The following is a 22,232-nucleotide window of genomic DNA, read 5'->3' on the forward strand; positions in this document are numbered from 1 at the left end:
ATGAGCCCAACATTTCCAGCATTGTTAATTTTCATCGCTGCACTCAACAATGGCCTAATAACAAAGGCATTTTGGAGTACGTAAAGTAATTGTAATTGCATTTTTGTAGCACAAATTACCACTGATGAGGCCTTGAAGCACTTTTCAGCAAATGACATGCTTCGGCGGAACCAAAGTTAGAGGTTAATCCAATGGGTATTATTGGATTTTGAGATTAGTCATGTGCTCTTAAGAGAGAAAAAAATATTACACACATTTACTCCAGTTTCTTTGTGGTAGACCATAATATGAGTAAGGAATGATCATTAGTGGGGGCAATGTGCGTACCTGCAAATGGAAGGTGAGATAAATAACATGGAAGAGATTAAATATTGTTAGGTCCCAGGGATAGTTTAGTACTACTCAGTAGTGGCCGGCATGACTCACAGGTGGGGGGGGGGGCAGGGGTCACGCGGGAAGGGGGTCAAGCGGGAGGAGGGTTAATAAAAAAAACAGAACGTACTTTCTCCTCCAGTTCCACATCGCGTCTCCTATCTCTGCTCCTCACAGGAAGCAGCCTCCCTCTCCTCCCCTAAGCTATCACAATGCTGCAATGGCAGCATTGAGATTAGCTGGGATGCCGACCACACAGCAGTCTATGGGGAGGCCGTTTTCTCCATGCAGGCTACATGCAGCCTAAATGGAGAAAACAGGAGAGTGCGTATGACTGGTTTGGTCAGTCCTGGGGCCAACCAAACAGTCAGCTCCCACAACAGTGGGCAAGCCACTCCCCTCCCTGCCTGGAGCCGGACCGCCCACTCACCCACCCCCAACCAAACCCTTCAGAGTTCTCACATTATACCATTTCATGTTTCTGCTTCTCACACTGCAATAAAATAGTGGGGCGACAATCCTCCACCCACGTGGAGGAGCCGCCCCTAGAACTATTACTCCTGTAGTACTTTTTTACGCACTCTTACATGACTTTGAGAACTGAACCCAAAAATCTGAAATGGAACTACAATTGTGTTTTTCAGGGACTATCGTAAACATTTAGTAGAGACAGAAAGGACCATGCCCTCTTTGCACCTTTACTAATAGGGAGTTGTATGTTTTGGATCAATTCACAAAGGCACTCGAGTATATAAAAGAATACTCCTCATGTTGCACTAGTTCCGGTGCTCCTAAATGTTGTTGTGAGTCAGTCACAGGATTGGCCGGACCGTTACCAGAACTTCATCAAATATGGCCCGTTATTGGCTGAGTTTTACTAACAGTAACATCAGCCTTCCGAAAGATGGGGCTGCAGGCTGGCAACTCGGTGTGCTTTCCATTGCTGCTAATGAAATTACAAAAATAGCCTTTTCTAGAGTTATATCCCTCTCTGAGGTTCCCCACCCCACCCCACTCCAATAATGTTGCACTTTGGCAATGCAACCAACGAGAATCATCTGCGGGATGAAAAAACATGTCGACAGGAGGAAACAATCAAAAAATCCATTACAGATGATGTTTTTTATTTCCTAGGCCCCGAAATAGAACAATTAAAGGCAAGTTTATTTCTGTTTTTTAATTTGCTGGCAGATGAACAAGACACATTTGGCGGGCTTGAGTCACTCACTGACATTGGTCCAAGCAGCTGTGATTCATTCTGGGGGGTCTCTTCGGGGGGGGCGGGGCCTGCTCTCCCAAGGAACTGTCTGCAGCACCGCCAGCTCGGCTCCACAGCCGTCCTTCTAGTTCTTTAGTTCCCACTCCCACCACACGCAGAGTAAACTCGTGTTTGTTTGTGGCGGAACCTGCTGCACGAGGCGCTGGGAAAAGCTGTGCTAGGCCAGGAGGCCGCGCGCCTCAGCGGGCGGTGCAGGACGGGCAACAGGTGACAGGGTTCGGGCCCCAGGCCTCACACTGCAGGCTCTGTTATCCGAGCTGCGTGATCAAACTTTGAACACTGTGCTAATCCTCTTCTCTGGCACCCATCAAAGCGCCCTTTCTCTCTGTGTTCTTCTCGGCCTTTAGGGATTTTCTTCAAAAGATACGAACACTTCTGCAAACCGCAGGGAACATAGCCGTAGAACAATAGCAAGCAACAAGGCCCTTTTTAGCGATCTAGTGTGAGAAGGCCTCATGTAACAAAACCACTCCATAAATGAAAAATACATAAGTTCATGTACACATAGAGGAACTTTGCTTCAGTTGTCGTCATCCATTAATCCGTTCAATTGCATCCTGGTTAAATTTTAATAGCGTTTCTGTACTTCTTTTAAGTACGCTTGTCAACACCCAAGCTATTTTGTTAGTTATGAGCTATGATTGATTTTTTTATGTATTTTTTATATTGTATGCATTTGACTGCCACCTTTAGACAGCAACTTCAGCACCCAACCTATTTTGTTAGTTATAAGCTATGTTTTTTTTATGGAATTTTTTTTTATTGTAAGCATTTGACTGCCACCTTTACAGTAACCTGTTCTGTTTAATGATTGAGGGTCATATTATCAAGAAAGGGCGAGACATTATCGCCGCTTTTATCGGCAGGAAACCGCCGTTAAAGCGGCGATAATGGGCTTGATAATATGCCCTTGTGAATTCCCATAGAAGCCCTGGTTCTGGTGTTAACCTGGGCTTCTATGGGAATTCACAAGGACATATTATCAAGCCCATTGTTGCCACTTTAGCTGCAGTTTCCTGCCGATAAAAGCGGCGATAATGTATCGGCCTTTCTTGGTAATATGGCCCAATGATTTTTTGGATGACATATTCTTGCAATCAAAAGAAGCATTGGCAAAATCAACCGGCCTGGCGTTGGCTGCCAACAATTGGCGTTGCTAATGTCTGTGAATGTTTTTTTCTAAAACTTATCAAGAGGACTACTTTTTGAGTGTAAGTGCACATTGTGCAAGAACAGAATACTGTCACTCACAGAGAGGTAGGTCAGTACTTGAAGTGGGCTGACCCTGTGCCCCATGCTTTATGCTGTGGTGGGCAGAACACAAAAGTCACTAAAACAGTGGCTGACCAAATGCATAAAGACAGCAGGATGAATCCTTATATAATTTCATTAAATGTAAAAGGTCTTGGCTAATACCAAAACATGACATAAAATAAACATACCACCATGGACGCTAGAGTAGATAATGCCCTGGGGGTGCAAAGAGAAGGTGCACCCACTTTTCGTGCCTTCCCGGGGACTTTGGTATTACGAAAAGAGCCAGAGACGTTTGTGCAGCCCCTTTTTTTAGGTTTTGCCTGGCGAAAAGATGCGCTCTGCGCATCTTTTTCGCGCAGGCGAAAACCTGATGAGAACTGTAGTGTGGGTTTGGGTCGGCCCTCGTCATTTATTGGCTGGCTCCATAAATGGAGCCTAGCCATTGGACGAGGGGCCTGTCCGTCAATGCCGGACCAGATTCGGGGGCGTTCCCGAGATTCTTTGGCTTTTGCCGACGTCACGCGACGTCAGCCGAAAGCCGGGAACACCCCGAATCTGGTCCGGCATTGCCGGCACCCGCCTTCCTGCTCGGGCCGGGGAGTTTCGTGAAAAACACCCAGAGCGCTTCATAGCGCTTTTCTTAGGCGGAACCAAAAATCCTCCAATTTGCGGAGAATCGGCAGGCGGAATTTCCTTCAACATAACATATATGAGAGAGAAACGCTCCGCGGGCTGATGGCGCAGCCTGAAACTCCCCGGGCGGGAAATAGCGGTGGGGGTACCACCAGCTGTAACTCCGAGTTTAGATGGGTGTTGGGGGCGTCAGTAGCTGCATGGGTACAGAGGGGATGCTAGAGTGCACTTTCGGGTGTGAGAAGTGTGCTGGACGGGTGTTTGGGTGTACCCTCCCTGTGAGAGAGAGAGCACAGCGGCAGGCTGTGCGTCACTAAGTGCCGGGGTAGACGACTGTGGGTGCTTGTGAATGCTGGGGGCACCCCCCGTGGCTCCGGGGCGCTGGTAGAGATGCCCACTGTACCCCCAGGTCTGCAGCGAGGGCAGGTGGAAGTCTGCGGGTCTCTGGATGCTGAGAGGTGCATGAGTTTGCATTTGCTATTCACCGATTACACCCCTTTCCTTCTTCTCCTCACTCCTCCATCGCTGATCCTCCCCACAGCGGGGAGGCGGCAGGGGCCGCCGAGGTCCCAGCATTGAGGGAGAGAAGGGGCGAGGCGGGTGAGAGAAAGAGGACAGCAGATGGGGGACCAGCGGGAGAGGTTTGAACACGAGAGGTGGGCAGAGAGCAGGAGAAACTGAGAGACAGACGAAGTGACGGAGAGATGAGGAGAGTGCTGAGCGAAAGACGGAGAGAGAAAAAACACACCTACACGAGGGAGAGGAGGAAAAAAGACAAAAGAGCATCAGACAGATAGGAAGAGAGAGAGAGCGCGGGAGAGAGGAGGGTACCATTGGGGAGGGAGGCGAGCAGACGACGCGATGGAAGGAGGAAAAAAAAAGAGAGAACAATTAGGGAGTGCGAGAGCAGCCAAGTAAAGAAGAAAAACCGAACACGATAGAGACAGGAAGGAAGGTGTGGAGAGAAGGAAGAAGGAAGGCGGGTAAAGCGGGAGAGAGATTAAAGAGCCGGAGAGTGCCTGACAGAAAGAGGGAGAGAGAAAGGACAACACTGAGAGAGCGCAGGAGAGGGAGCAGGGGCGAAAGAAGATGCAGCAGAACAGCAACAGAGCGACCAAGGGTGAGGTGGGATAACGGCGGGATGATAAGAGGAGGAGAAAGGACGCGAGATGGGCGAAAGAGGAGGGAAGAGGAGGAGACCGCGGGAGATGTGACAGACGAGACACGGGGGGAGAAGAGCAAGAAGACAGACCGCACGAGAGAGTGAGCACGGAAGAGATCACGAGAGAGCTAGAAAGACGGAGTGAAAAGAGAAAGAGAGAGAGATCTGGGGAGATAGTGTGGGACATGTGCAGACCAAAGGAGGGAGACAGAGGGAGCACTGGAGGGAGGGGGGGGGGACTGAGCGCGAGCTGAAGTGGAAGAGAGAAGGTGGGGAGACATGGGAATGAAAAGGGCAGAAAAGAGCAGCTGGGGTGGGGAGAGAGGAAATAGGGACTTTGAGGGAGAAAACACGCACTAGTACTACTGAATCTGTCCTTCCCTCTCTACAAGTCTATTAGAGGGGGGGGGGAGAACACATGCAGTCAGTAGGAGAGAGCGTGGCAGGTGGAAAAGACGGAGGAGGGCCGGCGGAGCAGGGGATAAGTGGAGAGATGAATAGGGCAGGCTAGGTGGGGTGAGGAGTGAATGGCCTGGGACAAAGAACAGACCTTAGCACCCAAAAGAAAAGCCTACCTCCTTCACAAAATGCAAATTAAGACCTTTCACGACACACTGCTGTATCTCGGAGGGAAGTTAAGTAGTCAATTGGAAATCATAGTGGGCCAGGGACATTGAGCAAAACTGGATAGAATGTTAAGGCATCTTCACAGAACAGAAACATCCACTAAAGAAATATGGGGGACATTTGTGGCTGGTTGTGCATTCTAATGGTATTTCAAAGAAAGTAAAAAGGCTAAGGATGTCGCCTGTCTTTCCCCCCTAGCCTTTTTACCTTACCTACGTTTTCCATGGCTCCACAAATCCATGTACTGGTGTACTCATACAGAAACCACTATTAAACGAACCCATATTGACACAAAACTGCTGTACTGGCCTTCTTTTGGCCAGCCCTTCTGGCTGTGTCCCACTTGCCACTTACGACAGTCCAAGCTGCAAACATCACACATTTACCGGACACAGGGCGGGCAAGTCCAGTACAGTACTCCCACCTTTGGCACGGGGTGCCCTGGTCGTTTACTGTACTTTTTACCACGTGGCCGACTTTGTATCCAGTAGTCGCCACCACGGTAAGACCCCCTGTCACTGTCAGTCATCACGCCGCTCGCACTCTCGTCCTCTGATAATCACCCCGTACTTTTTTTCTTTTCTTTAGTCTTCCGAAGAGAACCTGGACATCCACAGAGCGCAGCAGGTGAAACGTGCATCATTTTACATTCCTTCCGACTAGCGGTTCTTCCATGATTTCCTCCCCCCCCCCCCGCCCTCCTCTGTTACTTGTATACCTTTGTGGGGTTCTTCTTGTGTTATTGACACACAATATTAATATCCTCTTTCGATGTAGACTCTCCCAGAGACTGTTTTTAGACCATGCACTACTTGAGCTTCTTACATGTCACTATATGACACTATATTACCTTCTCCTACCACTCTCCAGCGTCACCTGCGTAACTGCCTTTATTCATTCTCCAGTGCGTTTGTGTGCTTAATACACGTATCATTACGAACTCTCGTCCTTTTCATTTACGTGACCCCCTTCTATTTGCCTGTAACTACGCTTGGGCTCGGGCTTGCAGTGTGTGTGGGGGCTTGCAGTGTGTTGGGGGGGCTTGCAGTGTGTGTGAGGGCTTGCAGTGTGTTGGGGGGGCTTGCAGTGTGTGGGGGGGGCTCGCAGTGTGTGGGGGGGCTCGCAGTGTGTGGGGGGGCTCGCAGTGTGTGGGGGGGCTCGCAGTGTGTTGGGGGCTCGCAGTGTGTTGGGGGCTTGCAGTGTGTTGGGGGGCTTGCAGTGTGTGGGGGGGGCTTGCAGTGTGTGGGGGGGCTTGCAGTGTGTGTGGGGGCTTGCAGTGTGTTGGGGGCTTGCAGTGTGTTGGGGGCTTGCAGTGTGTGGGGGGGCTCGCAGTGTGTGGGGGGGCTCGCAGTGTGTGGGGGGGGCTTGCAGTGTGTTGGGGGGCTTGCAGTGTGTGGGGGGGCTCACAGTGTGTGGGGGGGCTCGCAGTGTGTGGGGGCTTGCAGTGTGTTGGGGGGCTTGCAGTGTGTTGGGGGCTTGCAGTGTGTTGGGGGGCTTGCAGTGTGTTGGGGGGCTTGCAGTGTGTTGGGGGCTTGCAGTGTGTGGGGGGCTTGCAGTGTGTGGGGGGGCTTGCAGTGTGTGGGGGGGCTCGCAGTGTGTGGGGGGGCTCGCAGTGTGTAGGGAGGCTCTGTGGGTGTGTGGGGGGGGCTCTGTGTGGGTGTGTGTGGGGGGGGCTCTGTGTGGGTGTGTGTGTGGGGAGGCCTCTGAGTGTGTATTGGGGGGGCTCTCTGTGGGTGTTTGTGTGTGTCATTTGCGAGAGATCAAGCTAGTGGCATTGTAAATGACAATGCCATTTATTTATGTTAAAAAAAACATAAATAAAAATATTGTCAAGAGCAATGCCAATAGCTCAAACTTTAACAAAGGCAAAACCATTGCATTGTAAATGCTTGTTAATGTATATCACACCAGTGCTAAATGCGCACCAGCTCAATGCCCTCATATGTATTTTGCGAAAAAGGAACTACTCCTCTTTTTTCATTTTGCCTAACACTATTACCAACAGTATATTATTTCTGATTACAAGGTTCTCTTAGCATCTCTAAAGGTCCAAGCTCCTGTCTTCAGTGCCTGGATCTCTATTCTGCTGCCAGAGGAATGCCGGCAATACACGTCCACTGTCTAGGAAAGCTGTCTTCAACATTTTGTGCCATGCTAATCCAGGAATACCCACAGAGATCCCACTTTGCTCCTCTAATTAATACTGTGAGTTAAACTTTAAGGGTGTAAGTCAGAAGTCATTTGTTCTAACATTTGAAGAATCTCAGTTTCAGTGTTTGCATTATTTACCAAGTGTATTCTCTCACGTTGCTATGAGCGTGAGGTTACTCACTGCTTCCTCTGAGTGAAGCGTAAAGATTTAGATATTCTGCCATTATGTCCCCAGCCATTAAGCTGACTAAGCTGATTAGCTGTTCTTGCTGAAACAGTGGTGACGCGGTGGTCTAGCAGTAGCTGAACAGCAGAAAGACGGAGTGCTTAATTTGAGCAGGTGCTCTCCGGTGCTGAGCACCGGTACTTAATTGGTGTCCGGTGCTCGGCACCGGCACCTAATTATCAACACCACACTTAGGGCAGTGTGCCACAAGGTGGCGCTGCTCATGTAATTTAGAGATGCGCAGTATAACAGTTGTTTAGGAAAACAATATGCATTAAAATATTGCTAATACCTGCCTCCCCACCCATTCCTTTAGCTTTGGGGACCTGGAATAATCTGAACTGTCGCATTTACATGCAAGAGAGATGGTTAGTAGTTGTTTTGGAAGCAATGCCAATGGTGATAGGTGGTGCAAGCTGCAGTGGCCTTCTGGTCAGAGCCCTGGCACTTTATATTTTACAACTTAAGCATTGATTGTCTGTTCATCTAATTTAGTGCCTAACATGGTACCTAATATAACACTAAATCGTATGCAAATAATGTTGTTTGTGTCTACAGTTTTTGCATCAAACTGCATGCTCTAGCAAAAAGCCTCCTCTATATTCCCGAAGATTCGCATAAAATCTTCCCTTTTCCTTTTTTTCCAATTCACCTTTTCTTGCTATACATCCTTTGTAGGCCTCCTGAGTCCGAGAACAGCATACTTTAAGTCCCATGCACGCTTGCCTTCATTTTAATATTGTATTTTTGCAAACTGCCATGATTCCATTCCAATTTGTTTTAAAAACACCTCTCCTACATTGAAAGTCGCAACTGCAAACCATTGCGGTCTTAACGCATGAGCATGCTGGGCAGTTGCCTGGGGGCCCCACGCGCATAAGGGCTCCACGCAGGTCAGGTTTTAACACAAATTTTCCATTAAACATTTTTATTACTGTGAGTGGTTGTGTAGGCAGGGCCCAGTGCATGGCTTTGCCCAGAGGCACATAATGCTGTTAAGACAGCCCTATTGACAACTACTATAAACCTTTAACACCTTCCATGCCTATGACGAGCTCAGCTCGTCATGAGGCACAGTGGAGCTGTGCTTATGACAAGCTGAGCTCGTCATAACCGCCGCGGCCGGCCCACGCGCGGCTAATTGCCCGCCTGTGCGGGGGTTCTATTGGAGTGGGCGGAGTCATGACGAGCCCCGCTCGTCATGAGCACAGCTCCACTGTGCAGCATGACAAGCTGGGCTCGTCACAAGCACTGCGCTGCACGTGCGGCCCCTCCCCCCCGCTCCGCGGGGGAATTAGCCCGTGTGGAAGAGGTTATCCCTTGGTTCCAAAGCATCATGCTGCTTGGCGTAAATTGATTATGCAACTCATCATGAACACTTAGCGCTACATAAATGCACTTACAATGCATTATTATCTATTGTCGACTAACACCAGTTTGGAACAGGGCTTACCTCCGCTCAGTCTTAACTGGATTTGCATTTGCTACTTTGAGTGCGTTAACCTCATTTGCATTGCCTACACAGAGCCACTGCTTGAATGCTCACATTTTACATATCCAAATAAGGCGAATTTGCATCTGGCCCACATTTGGCTCTCTCTCACAGTGTAACCATACAGAGGTTATTTATACACATCACATGCAAAGTCATTGACAAACAGTGCACTGCTTGCTGTTCGAGAGTCAAGCCTATTTTGTGCATGTGCGAGCTACATTTTTTTATGGCTTGCAATTTCATTTGTGATCAAGGAAAAAAGTGTGAGTCAACCCAGTGTGTCTATCCACTCCACACACCCCCATACTTATAATAGTCTTAGCAAAATGGAAACAAGCATTAGCAAAGCCAGTAGGTATTGTCTTTGAGACTTACTGGCGTTACCAATGGGTTATAGCCAAGCTGTACAGCATTCCTGAGGCCTTGCATCATGGATAAATAAGAAAAAAAGCCTATGAAGCAGATTTTGTTTCTTTTTATTTGCAGATCCGAGTTGGCTCAGTGATTGAAAACGAAAAAATGAGCGAAAGCGTTTTTTTAGTGCAGGTAGGGTGAAGCAAAATAGAGGGTGTGTGTTGGGAAGGACAACATGGAGGCGGTGGGTGAGGAAACACAGTGGGTGCGGGGGGGGCAAAGCAGCACGGGAGCAGCAACTCGCAACAGAGAAGGAGGACGCAGATGGGGGAAAGCAACACAGAGGGAGGGGGGTGGAAGAAAAACAGGGCGGGAATGGGATGGAAAAGCAACAGGCAACAGAGAACAAGGGCACGGGTGGGGGAAGCAACAAGGGTTGCAGGGTGAGTTTAAGCAACATGGAGGGCAGAGGTGGAAATGAGGCGCAACGGGCATCAGCACAATGCTGAGAGAGCGGGGAGAAGCAACAGAAACACAAGAAGGAGCGTAACATTGAAGGGAAGACACCCACGCAGGGTAAGTTTCAACCTTTTATTGCAGGGCAGCAGCAACGGGAATGGATGTTCCTTCAAACAAAGTCCACCATTAACCTACGTGTTTCAGAATTTGTCTCCCTTAATCATGGCATGGTGCTCATTGGTGGGAAGAAAGCAGCTGGGTCTTTTGTAGGTGTTGCAAGTATTAGTCAGTACCGCCCCATCGGGCGTGTCAGCAGTGAAGCATTGTGGTCAAAGTAGTACCCAGCATAATGTACTCCATAGTGGGAGCCGCTTTCAACTCCCCTCCAAAACTGTATGCTCCGTCAGGATGTTCTGCGGATACACCCAGGTCCGCTGCTAATTTGTGCTGGTTTCTGCAGGGCAAACCAGCACAAATTAGCACTTGACCTGGGTGTATCCGCAGAACATCCTGAAGGAGAATACAGTTTTGGAGGGGAGTTGAAAGCGGCTTCCACTATGGAGTACATTATGCTGGGTACTACTTTGACCACAATGCTTCACTGCTGACACGCCCGATGGGGCGGTACTGACTAATACCTGCAACACCTACAAAAGACCCAGCTGCTTTCTTCCCACCAATGAGCACCATGCCATGATTAAGGGAGACAACTTCTGAAATGCGTAGGTTAATAGTGGACTTTGTTTGAAGGAACATCCATTCCCGTTGCTGCTGCCCTGCAATGAAAGGATTAAACTTACGCTGCATGGGTGTCTTCACTTGCAGAGCGCTATCATATGGAATATATTGTGACCGGCTCGGGTCATGAAGATTACCCCACCGCTGGAGGCGTGTCCGTGTGTTTTTGTATAAACACGCTGAATGGAGCAACATGCCCTGCAGAAACCAGCACAAATTAGCAGCGGACCTGGGTGTAGCCGGAGAACATCCTGACGGAGAATACAGTTTTGGAGGGGAGTTGAAAGCGGCTTCAACTATGGAGTACATTATGCTGGGTACTACTTTGACCACAATGCTTGACTGCTGACACGCCCGATGGGGCGGTACTGACTAATACCTGCAACACCTACAAAAGACCCAGCTGCTTTCTTCCCACCAATGAGCACCATGCCATGATTAAGGGAGACAACTTCTGAAACATGTAGGTTAATGGTGGACTTTGTTAGAAGGAACATCCATTCCCGTTGCTGATGCCTTGCAATAAAAGGAGGAAACTTACGCTGCATGGGTGTTTTCACTTGCAGAGCGCTATCATATGGAAATATATATATATATATATATATATATATATATATATATATATATATATATATATATATATATATATATATATATATGTATGTATATATATATATATGTATGTATATATATATATGTATGTATATATATATATGTATATATATATATGTATGTATATATATGTATGTATATATATATATGTATGTATATATATGTATGTATATATATATATGTATATATATATATATATGTATGTATATATATATGTATATATATATATATGTATATATATATATATATATATATATATATATATATATATATACTAATATAATAAGGAGAGAGCCCAAACCTTTGAGGCGGGTAATCTCAGGAACCACAGCACCAATCACAACACCCAATACAGCATTGGAAAGGGCAGTTGCAGCAGAAGGACATAGGCTATGCAGACGCCCACCATATACATTTAAAAGGTAAAAGAACCGTGCCAGCAAAGCAGTCCCTTGTGGGCGTGTCTGCGTTGTGCTGTTGGCGTGTGCTAGGGGCGTGAAAAACGCTGGGGGCGTGTGGTACGTTCCGCCCTTCATGCCATGTCTCATATTGTGTGCTGTGGGCGTGTGCTGGGGGCGTGGGCATGTGCGGGGCACAGGATTACGGAAAAAAAAGCGAGAGTTGTGCCCAATATTTCATTGTTTTATCTTCCCAGGTTCTGTACATTCCAGCTCCGGGTGTCCACCCTGCTCCCTTTCAATACCCCTGCATCCTATAATCATAACCCACCCTTACTCCTTAAAATACCCCAACACCCTTAAACACTAACCCATCTTAACCCTATAAATACACCCTGTACCCCAAAACCCAAACCTATCCCTAAACCCTAAAAATACCCCTGTACCCCAAAACCCAAACCTAGCCCTGAACCCTATAAATACCCCTGTACCTCAAAACCCAAACCTATCCCTGAACCCTAAAAATACCCCTGTACCCAAACCTAGCCCTGAACCCTAAAAATACCCCTGTACCCCAAACCCACCCCTGAACCCTAAAATACCCCTGTACCTCAAAACCCAAACCTAGCCCTGAACCCTAAAAATACCCCTCTACCCCAAAACCCAAACCTAGCCCTCAACCCTTAAAATACCCTTGTACCCCAAAACCCAAACCTACCCCTGAACCCTAAAATACCCCTATAACCCAAAACCCAAACCTAGCCCTGAACCCTAAAAATACCCCTGTACCCCAAAACCCATACCTATCCCTAAACCCTAAAACTACCCCAGTACCCCATAACCCAAAACTATATATGAACCCTTAAAATACCCAAACACCCCAAAACATATACCTCAGTACCCCAAAACATATACCCCTATACCCATACTTACCTTATCCAAACATTTTAAAAAAAACATGCTTTTACCATATATGCATTTACAACGAATTTCGTTGTAAATATATGCGTGGTAAAAGCATATAAAATGTAATGCCATGCGTTATAATGGCATTGCGGAGTCATGGTACTTTCATAATGAAAGTATGCAGAGTTTTGGTATGCGGAAAGAAAGTTGCGGAATAATGGGTGTTTATCCTCCCCCAGTACGTACATTGGTGGCACGGCGGCCCACATCTCCAGCAACATACTCATATTTTTTCACCACCGATTTGAAAAATGCGCAGGTCTCTCTCATTGATGGCCAGCACCGACATACACTTTTAGACACACCTCCCGCCACAAGTTCTAGAATTGCGAACTTTAGAGCTGGGGACCTATGTTCGAATCTCGGCATCAGCTCAACATCCTGTGATTCCAGGCAAATCGCTTTGTCTCCCCATGCCTACCACAAATGAATCTGTTCTTCTGTAATGTAAATTGTGCTCATGCCATGTTGTCGAGTTTGCGCTATATAATATTGCAAGGAAAAATAAAGTAGGGAAACTCGAGTTCACACACTACTGAACACGCACTCTTAAGTGCATCAGGAGTGCACTGTGAATCGGAGCGTTTCACAGGCCTGTCACAGATAAGAAATGCTATCAAAACGAAATCCTACAAAACAATATACTACTGGCCGGCACCAATTCATACCCGGACAACGTCGGGACGGGCTGCTAGTATATATATATATAGTACATAAATATCACTGTTAATATTCTGGAGTTTTTATCCAAGCAGGATGATATTAAAAGCTCAATAATGTGTTAAACCTCTGAATGTATTAAGTGAGAGACCTGATTTTTTTCAAAATAATTGATAGAATATGCTGTCTCTTTGGCATCATTTCTGTGGTTCATACTCATAGCCTGACAATTGTTAGTGACCTGATGTGAAATGTTTGCATCTTATACAACCTACTCTGATGAACTGCCTTAATCTTTAAATCTAACTTTTTTTTTACCGTGTATTGGGTACTCTTTAAAATTGTCTGAATAAACTGCCTCTGTTACAAAACTAAAATCAAAATACACGGCAGTAACATTTTCTACAATGTTGAGCTTGTCAGGGTGGAGTTTAAATTGATCGTATAGGTTTTGTAATTTTAACATTGCAGATACAAGTTTCCGTCTGTGTGGTCTGTAATTTGTCAAGAAACAGGTCACAGATTGTTACCCCAGTAAATCCTGATTGTGGGGTTTCCATATTTACCTGGTGCATAGTTTGCACCCAGTTGTTGTGATTTTGGGCATGCTAATACTTTCCAAGTGCTACGCATCTAGGTTTAATATCATTCTTTGAGTGCGTTTCCCCGCATCACCGCACTAAAGTGCATATTAAGCGCCTCTTCGTTGCTCGAGGCGCTTAACCCTATATGCGTGGCACTTGGCATGGCTCCACTTTAATCTCAGCTCTGCTTGTATAAAGCCAGTGCGCTTAATCTTTTAAAGTCCCACAGGCAGTGTGAGGCAGATCTAGGGAAGAGATGACTCTGGTTGCCATAGTAACTTGTTCTGGGCCCATGAAACTTCAGTGACACAGCCGAATTTTGAAACCTGGCCAGAACTTAGTCAGCGCAGCCCTGATGTTTTCAGAAGTGACTGTAAACCATTAAGGTAATCTGTGTCATCAGTGTAACCTGAGTCCCTGTTTACTTTTCATAACATTGGCACAATCTTTTTGCAGTTTTCTATCATGTATGTGACTCTTTATAGCAGTGCATTCTATCAACGGATCGCCTGGGTGAGTTCAGGTTCATGAATGAAAGCTTTAATGTTGCAGTTGAAAGCCACGCACGTTTCTCACACCGTCTGCCATTGGGTCTTACAAGCATACAAACGACATGCTCATCCAGTCCTTGGCATCGCCGCAGAGCGCACAAATCGATGGTGATATATGTGTAAACTGTAATTACCATTTTATTTGAAAGTGTTTCACAGATGTATATTGTTATTAAAATATTGTCAGTGAAAAGAACATGAATTTATTTGCAATAAAGTGTTACACAGTTAGCAGCCTAATTTTCCTCACACACATGCCAAAACCATAGAAATAAGCTGTCTAAGAACTTAGGGGCATATTTATGAGAGGCTTGCGCTGCCAGAGCGTCACTTTTTTAGACCCTAGGCGTAAGCCTCTCAATCATAACTATAAGGCGAAGCAAAGCCACTCTGCATGACTTTGCATGGCCTCATAGATATCAAGTAAGAGAAAGCAGTGCAAGTCACTGCCTTCCCGTTTTCATCGCTAACAAGGCGTTCCATGGGCGTTGCAGTGGGTTTTCCCATGCAGCGCCCATGGATTTTGACGCTGCCCCAGATTTACTTAATCACGTAAACCTGTGGCAGCGCCAAAACCTTATGCGTCCTCGGAGCAGATGTAATGAGGAGAAATATTTTTATTTCTCCTTGGTTTTTCCTCTTTTCATATGTGCTGCATTCTGCACGTCACATAGAAAGAGGAAAACGCCTGATGGGAATTGTTTTTGTGCAGGAAGATACCCCTTCCTGCACAAAAACGATCATGCCTGCAACTGAGGCACCATTGCACCATGTTGTACGGGTGCCTATGTTGGCGCTATGCAGCAAATTATGCTCCAGCACAGGGGCAAAGGACAGGAATGCACAATATTACATAAATATGGTACATTCCTGCCCTTTCACATTGTCATAGGTTGACACAGCAAGAATACGTGTAGCGCTGCCCTACACCAATTCCTCATAAATGAGACATGCTAATAGAGAACTTTATTTTCCTTTCAAAGGTCCACAAACTTTAAATATGCAATATTTGCCAGCACAACTTGCATCAGGTTGTACTACTGAATGTGGGCTTCCACGGGTGGCTCCTCTTGGGGTGACCACCGCCACGAAGCTTCGGCCAAGTAGCGCAATCCAGTTCAGGGGTACACATTTGGTCAGGCAAGGGCAAGGGTTGGATGTTGCGTGGTGATAGTCAGGCATTAGTTGGTATGGAGCACATGTGAAAGTGTGCCGTGGTCCGGTAGTTATTGTAAGGTAGCTCAGAAAGGGCTGGGTGCAAGCAGGAGTTCAGGATTGATACACCGGTAGTAGTTAGGGCCACAGTGTGTTAGTGTTTAAGTTGAGCACGTTTGCACTGTTTTTTCTTTCGTCTGCTTGGACGGGTTTGTATTAGGGAGGTGCTTGCCACACACAGAGGCCCAGATGTACTATTATTTGGAGCAATTCTTGCTGCACTATGTCAAATGGAGAGAGAAGGAATGTCCCATATTTACTAAAAATGGTGTGCAGCCTAGTGTCTCTGTGCTTGCGCACACTGTGCAGCCTTGTGCTTATTCAGGTACCCTTGTACCATAGTGGAAGGGTGCCATGGGGCAAGGATACCTGCGTCACAAGCAGGATTCTTTTTGTGCAGGAAGGGACACCTTCCTGCACAGGAACAATCCTCAGAGGCATTTCCTTGATCTGTGTGTTGCAGCAGTACATGGGGAAAGAGGAAATAACGAGGAGAAATAGACATATTCCTCATCCATACGCCTCTGTTGGGAAGGCGTAGCATTTTGACACATTGCCAGCTTTACTAGTCTTAATAAATTTGGGAATACACCAAAAACCGTGGGCTGATGCGTGGGAACACCCACGCTTCACCCACGGAAGGCCTTCCCAAAGAAAACTAAAAAACGAGGCAGCAACTTGCGCTGCCTTACTATACGCTGGATTTACTAAGTCACGCACCGCCATGCAAGGTTACTTCGTGAGGCTTTGTAAATCTGACTGAATCAGTTTCTTTGAATGACGCAATGGCAGTGCACGGGCTTCGTAGATTGGGGCCAAAGAGTTTACACAAGCAGGTATTAGCAAGGAGAATGGGGGCTGCTCTCGTGTAGCGACAAGCTCCAACATGCCAACCGCCTTCTGTAATCTTCTATCTTCTTTAATGCAAACATTTTCATTGTTTTCGAAAATGAGAAAGAACAATTACGTAAGTGAGAAGGTAAAACAAAGGTCGCATGTGCATTTGCTTCTTGAGGTGTACTAAACTGAAATGTTCTCTTGGTAGCAAGTTCTAGGGATGACTTACGATTCTCAGAGCTTAATAATGCCTGTCAATTAGATATCAGCATAAGGATAGTCTTATTTGATTTCAATTTGTTTTATTGATAAGTGCATGAAGTATCAATGATAATAAAATATTATTTGTTTTTAAATTTCAACGTTAATGTTCCATCCGTATCGACAAGATGTGCTTTAATTAATAGAACATTGGATTGTTGAGTGCTCCATCGAAGGCATTGGAGTGCTCCGGGTTTATAATGGCTGGTAGAAGCCAGGAGCAACAACAATCCAATGTTTGTTCACAGCTCTTGCTGTGAACCAAGGCCTCACAGAGAACCCCCCTCAACGGGCTCCATGAAGCCCTTATTTTACAAATTAGAACGTTCTGACCTCTAGGAGCTGAATGTTCTTATAGACTTATAGCCCTGCGTAACTGGCTCTACCGCCATTAAATGCCTGCTCCCTTGTTAAAGGCCCTTGGCTTCAGCTCAGGCCTTTAACAACGGAGTGGGACTTTAATGGCTGGTAGAGTCATCCTCAACGGGATCTAAGGCTAAAGTAGAAATGTTTTTTTAAGTAAGTCACTTGAGTTTAGGATAAGTTAGTAAGAGAAGAATGTTTCATCAGTTGTTAGCCCTCATATTTATAGAGTCAGTTGGTGGTTCTAGCGTGAGCGGCGTGAGTCCAGGGTAGAGGCTCATTTGTAAGGATGTTTTACATTTCTTACGGGTAGTGAGTGTGTCTTCACTGAAGGCCAAGAGACCAGTGATTTTCCGACAGTGAATCTGTAGATGGCTATGACCTCCCTGTCTGTTTCACGTTTAATCTGAGTAGTCCTGTCAGAAACCTGAGTTAAGAAGCATTGCCTATACCAGTGATATGGGCTACCTGAGAAGGCCCCAATTATGAGATGTTGGATGTTTCGGAAAACTTACAACAAGAGCAAGGCTTCCAATATGACCCGAGACCCAACGTAAAGCTCTTGCCAAATTTAAGGCCTTTGAGAATTATCATTGGCCCAGATGAGAGACAGGAATAACTGACTATTGGTTTTCACGTTTTGGAAGATATGTCAAGTCGCGTGTTTATCAACAGCCCTTAAAGAGCCCTGGTATATCCACTCATGGTAAACCAGGAGCACACTGTTGCTCTTCAGGTTTGTTAGGCTTTGCGCACTCAGTGTGAAGAGTATCAGCAGAACATGCCTTACTCAGGCCATAGTTATTTCTCCTGTCCACTGCTGAGGGGCTCTTGCAGCATGAGGCAGACACTCATCCTGTATCTCCAAGGTAGACATTTTCATTGGTCCCTCATTCCTAACTCCCTTTCAGCCTCGCACCTCAGGCTCTGAATTGTTGTCTTCATTGTATTCCATCTCCCTCTTGAATGGAGCTCTTCTGTTAACACTGACGCTCTTTGAACGTCTGTCTCAGTGCCTCTTCTTTGTCACCACTGCCCTAAAGCCGCTCTGGCTTTACATGTCTTCTCCTGACTCCTTTATCCATCGGCTACTGTTGTCCAAAGGCTTTGAGCCTGCTTCTTATGCCTTCTTTTTATTTTATTTATTTATTTATTTTTTATTTAAAGAGTTTTGTATAGCGGGAACAGAGCACTTCACATTACATGAGGTAGTTTAGAGATACATCTTGTATAACAGACATTTCACAGTGATATTAGGTAGGTTAATATACAGTCCTAAATGTTAACCTAACAATATATATAAATAGACATATGAGATAAGTATATGGATACATCTTGGAATCAAAGGAGTACTGGGACTTCCAGTACCTAATAGTTCTGGAGTGAAATTTCTCTATGCAATCTCCCTCCCTGAGTCAGTTAATGTTTCTCTCCAGTATCGCTGGTGACTTTCTCTTTTAATTACAAAGCTGTTCTGTTTGGTGACATCTATGTCACGGTGCTAGTGAAGAGCTGTCTTGTCTATGGTAGGATCTTACTCATAAGGAAGATCTTAGCTTCCCTCTTAAATGCTGCCGTGTTTGAAATTTTTCTAATGTTTGGAGGGAGTGAGTTCCAGATTTGGGGGCTGCTCCAGAGAAAGCCCTATCATATGTGTTCTTCTTCCGGAAGATGGGTGGACGCAGCAACAGCTCCTTGGCACTCCTGGCAGGTCTGCTTCCTCCTGATAACTCCATTTTCTGGGCCAGGTATCTCGGTGTATTTTAGTGGAGCGCTTTGTGGGTAATGCATGCCTTTTTTAGTTCAATCCTGGCTTCATACGGTAGCCAGTTTAATGCTTTCAGGTGTGGAGAGATATGGTTGAATTTCCTCGATCCGGAGAGGAGTCTTGCAGCTGCATTGAGGCATCTCTTCTTGCCCCTCAACAATGCTGTTTCACTCCCTGTCACCACTGCCTGCTAACCCTACTGCCCAGTCTCAATAGACACCCTATGGGCCCTTGTATTGAGGGTGATGCCGACAGAGCAAATCATGCTGGGACTTACCTGCCCATAATGAGAAAAATATGCATATTTGGTGCTGTTGGCTGGAGTAATGGATAAAAGGTCATCCCTGTGAGAGGGAGCCAGGTGTTAGTCACACGCCTGGTGGTCTCTTTACACCTTCCCCTCCTTGTTCTCTCTTAAAATCCTGCCTGCTTAGTGCCTCCTCTCATACAGTTGATACCTGTCCAGTTACTCTTGTCTGCTAAAACAGACTACACTACCAAATAACAGTAACCACACTACTTGTTACAACTGAAAATGGAGGCATTATTTGCATTCTGAATCATACCAAGGTATGCTTTTCCACTGCAAACACGTCACTGTTACTAAGGCCCTTATGAGTTGATTGCTGATGGACACCCAGACCCATGGTGGCGGTGTGGCTACCGAGCACCGGCGGTTCGACCGCCTTATTACAAGTTGGGCAGTCTGACTGCCATGGGGCTGCTACTACCGCTAGAGATCCGCTAATCCCTTGCGGTCTTCTAATGGTCTGAGGCCCTCAAAAAGCTGGCGGTGCTGCTGCAGCACAACCAAGCGATACAAAAGGGGATGATGGACGGAGCGTTTGAGCAAATCAAACACTCACCCCCAGTCAACTGATCTGGGTTTAATCCATCACCATTCCTTAGCCCACTCAGCCACCCCATTTCAGACATGGCTATATGCAAATCAGTCTGACCCTGTGCCTCATGGGAACAGTCCAGCCCGAACTGCCAAGCCATGTCTTCCATGGACCTGAAACAAGCATCCTGGGACCGGTTTCGGATTCATAATCCTCATCAGCCAGGCTATCTTGAATCCAGTGGCCAAGTGAGCAAGGGACTCACGTCTGAGCATACCCTGCCACACTTAGGGCGAACAAAGCGATACAAAAGGGGATGATGGACGGAGCGTTTGAGCAAATCAAACACTCACCCCCAGTCAACTTATCTGGGTTTAATCCATCACCATTCCTTAGCCCACTCAGCCACCCCATTTCAGCACAACCAAGCATAGTAGGAGTTTCCTCACCACCACTGCTTTCATGTTGGTGGACCCACCATAAAAAAGAGTGGCAGTGAGGAAACTAAAGCGACACTACAGGGCACCCAGGGATTGCATGCATAGGGGGCACATGATGTGCCCCACTGTATGCATGCACCCCCAGTTCGTGCAGGGCATGGACTTCCCAATCCATGCCCTGCAGGAATGTGCAAAGACGTTCCCATTGCATGCCTTGCTAAGGCTCACGTATGAGCCTTCGCACGCCATGGGCCATCCACTGCAGGAACACCTGACCTGAATCCCAGTCAGAATCTAACGGGCGGTCTCAATATGGGTTTGGCGTGCGGGAGTGGGGCGCTGACTTAGCGGCCTTCTCTAATACGGCCAAACTCATAATAAGGCCCTAATTTACCAGCTTCAACTTTAGATTACTTGAATGTCAGATTCATGACAAATTCTGAAATGAACATTGTCTATAGGACAACTATTTCACTGCAAGCCAAGCACTGCTGAGACAATAGAACCCTCTGGGTAACGAGCGCTGTAGAAATGCACACAGTCGATCACTGCTGTTTAATGGAAACTATAAAGCACGTAACCCCCTACCCACATACACAATTTATGAAGTAGCCACGAGCAAGGAGTACATTTAGGAAGAATGCCCCACTTGCCTTATAACCAGAGCCTCTGGAGTTATGCAGATCTGTAGCTGTTATGTTTTCAGCATAATTATGTATTTTACCACACTTGCCACATAATTCCTCACTTGCTGCAGAATCTGCAGATTTCAACAATTTTTTTTGTAGTTTCGTTGGATAAACGTTACTTAGAAAATGTACCACACGTGGGTCCATGCAGTAGCAGACCCCATGTAAAGGTTAACTGGTCCCTTTTGGGTTGCTAATTGCATATTTATGTGTTGAACTTGTATTAATGATGTGAAACGTTTGCAAATACAGTATTCAGAGTTGTTAAAATGACAGAATAGCGAAATATTACTGACACAAATGAACTGCATTAATTACACCGCATAATTTGCTTTGTGTAGGTAGCCGCATAATTTAGTCAAATCTGACCCATAATTGGGACCTCTTTTGGTGTATGGTTAAAGTTACGGCCACTAGATATGGAGTTAGTTGAAAGCTATGGATAATTGTCAACCTGGACAACTAAACCGTAAAAGGCAATGTCTGCAGCACCTTCTACTACCCAAATACTACCAAACCTGCAGACTCCACCCACCCTTCGATTTGAAGTTCCTTCCAAAATAAAAACAATAATATTAACAATAATCATTTTTTTTCGCATCTCACTATGTGACAGTCGGATTGTGATAGATGGCTCAAGAACAATAAGCTGTGCTAACTGCAACAGGCGCCGTGCAAGAACAAAGCGGGAACCTGCTAGAAAGTGAGAGAAAGCCGGGAAGTTACCATGTTTGAGGTGTGGGGGTGTTTAGGGGCGTGGACTATCGTCCCCCTCTGCAGGGACTACATCATTGCCTTCTTCAGCCCCCTTCACCCGCGCCAGTGTCCGGTGCTTCGGCTGTTGAGGGGTCCCGCGCGCAGGGTGTCCGGTCCATACCTCCTGCTCCAATAGAAACTCTCCATGTGATCCGCGAGCTGTGGAATCCTTGGAGCAGGTCAGCAGCTGCGTACGCCTAGTGTAGGTGCTTCGCCGTGCGCCTATCACAGGAGAGCGCGAGAGAGTGAGCGTCTCCGCCTCGCCTCCCCTCCGAGTATCAATCTTCGCTGGCACAGTCCTGCTCGTGGAAGGGGAGGAGAGCGGGAGGGGCGGGGGACGCCCGGGAGGCGCATCCTTCCTGCGTCTCTTTACACTCTTCAGTGCCAAGCAGCCGTCTGTGTTTGCCAACCCTGTCGGTTCATAAACCATGAATTGACTTTATGAAGTTTTCCTTAAGGTTTGGAGAAACATGAGTCTGTCACAGTGGAGTGACATAAAATAATGCCCCAGCCCCCCATGCAGGATGTGTTGAGGGC

At 46.6% G+C, this 22,232-nt stretch overlaps 1 protein-coding gene across 2 annotated transcripts in view; it reads right to left on the bottom strand.

The window, feature by feature from the left end:
* Nucleotides 1–21,918, bottom strand: part of KIAA1755 (KIAA1755 ortholog) — a 525,057-nt gene extending 503,139 nt beyond the window's left edge. For both annotated transcript variants that reach the window (XM_078652123.1, XM_078652122.1), the window contains exon 1: nt 21,666–21,918. In XM_078652123.1, coding sequence (XP_078508249.1) covers nt 21,666–21,668 — 3 coding nt within the window. In that variant the 5' untranslated portion in view covers nt 21,669–21,918. The remainder of the gene's footprint in view (nt 1–21,665) is intronic.
* Between the last annotated feature and the right edge of the window lie 314 nt (nt 21,919–22,232).

Source organism: Lissotriton helveticus, chromosome 7, assembly GCF_964261635.1.
Source record: "Lissotriton helveticus chromosome 7, aLisHel1.1, whole genome shotgun sequence".
Lineage (NCBI taxonomy): Eukaryota > Metazoa > Chordata > Amphibia > Caudata > Salamandridae > Lissotriton > Lissotriton helveticus.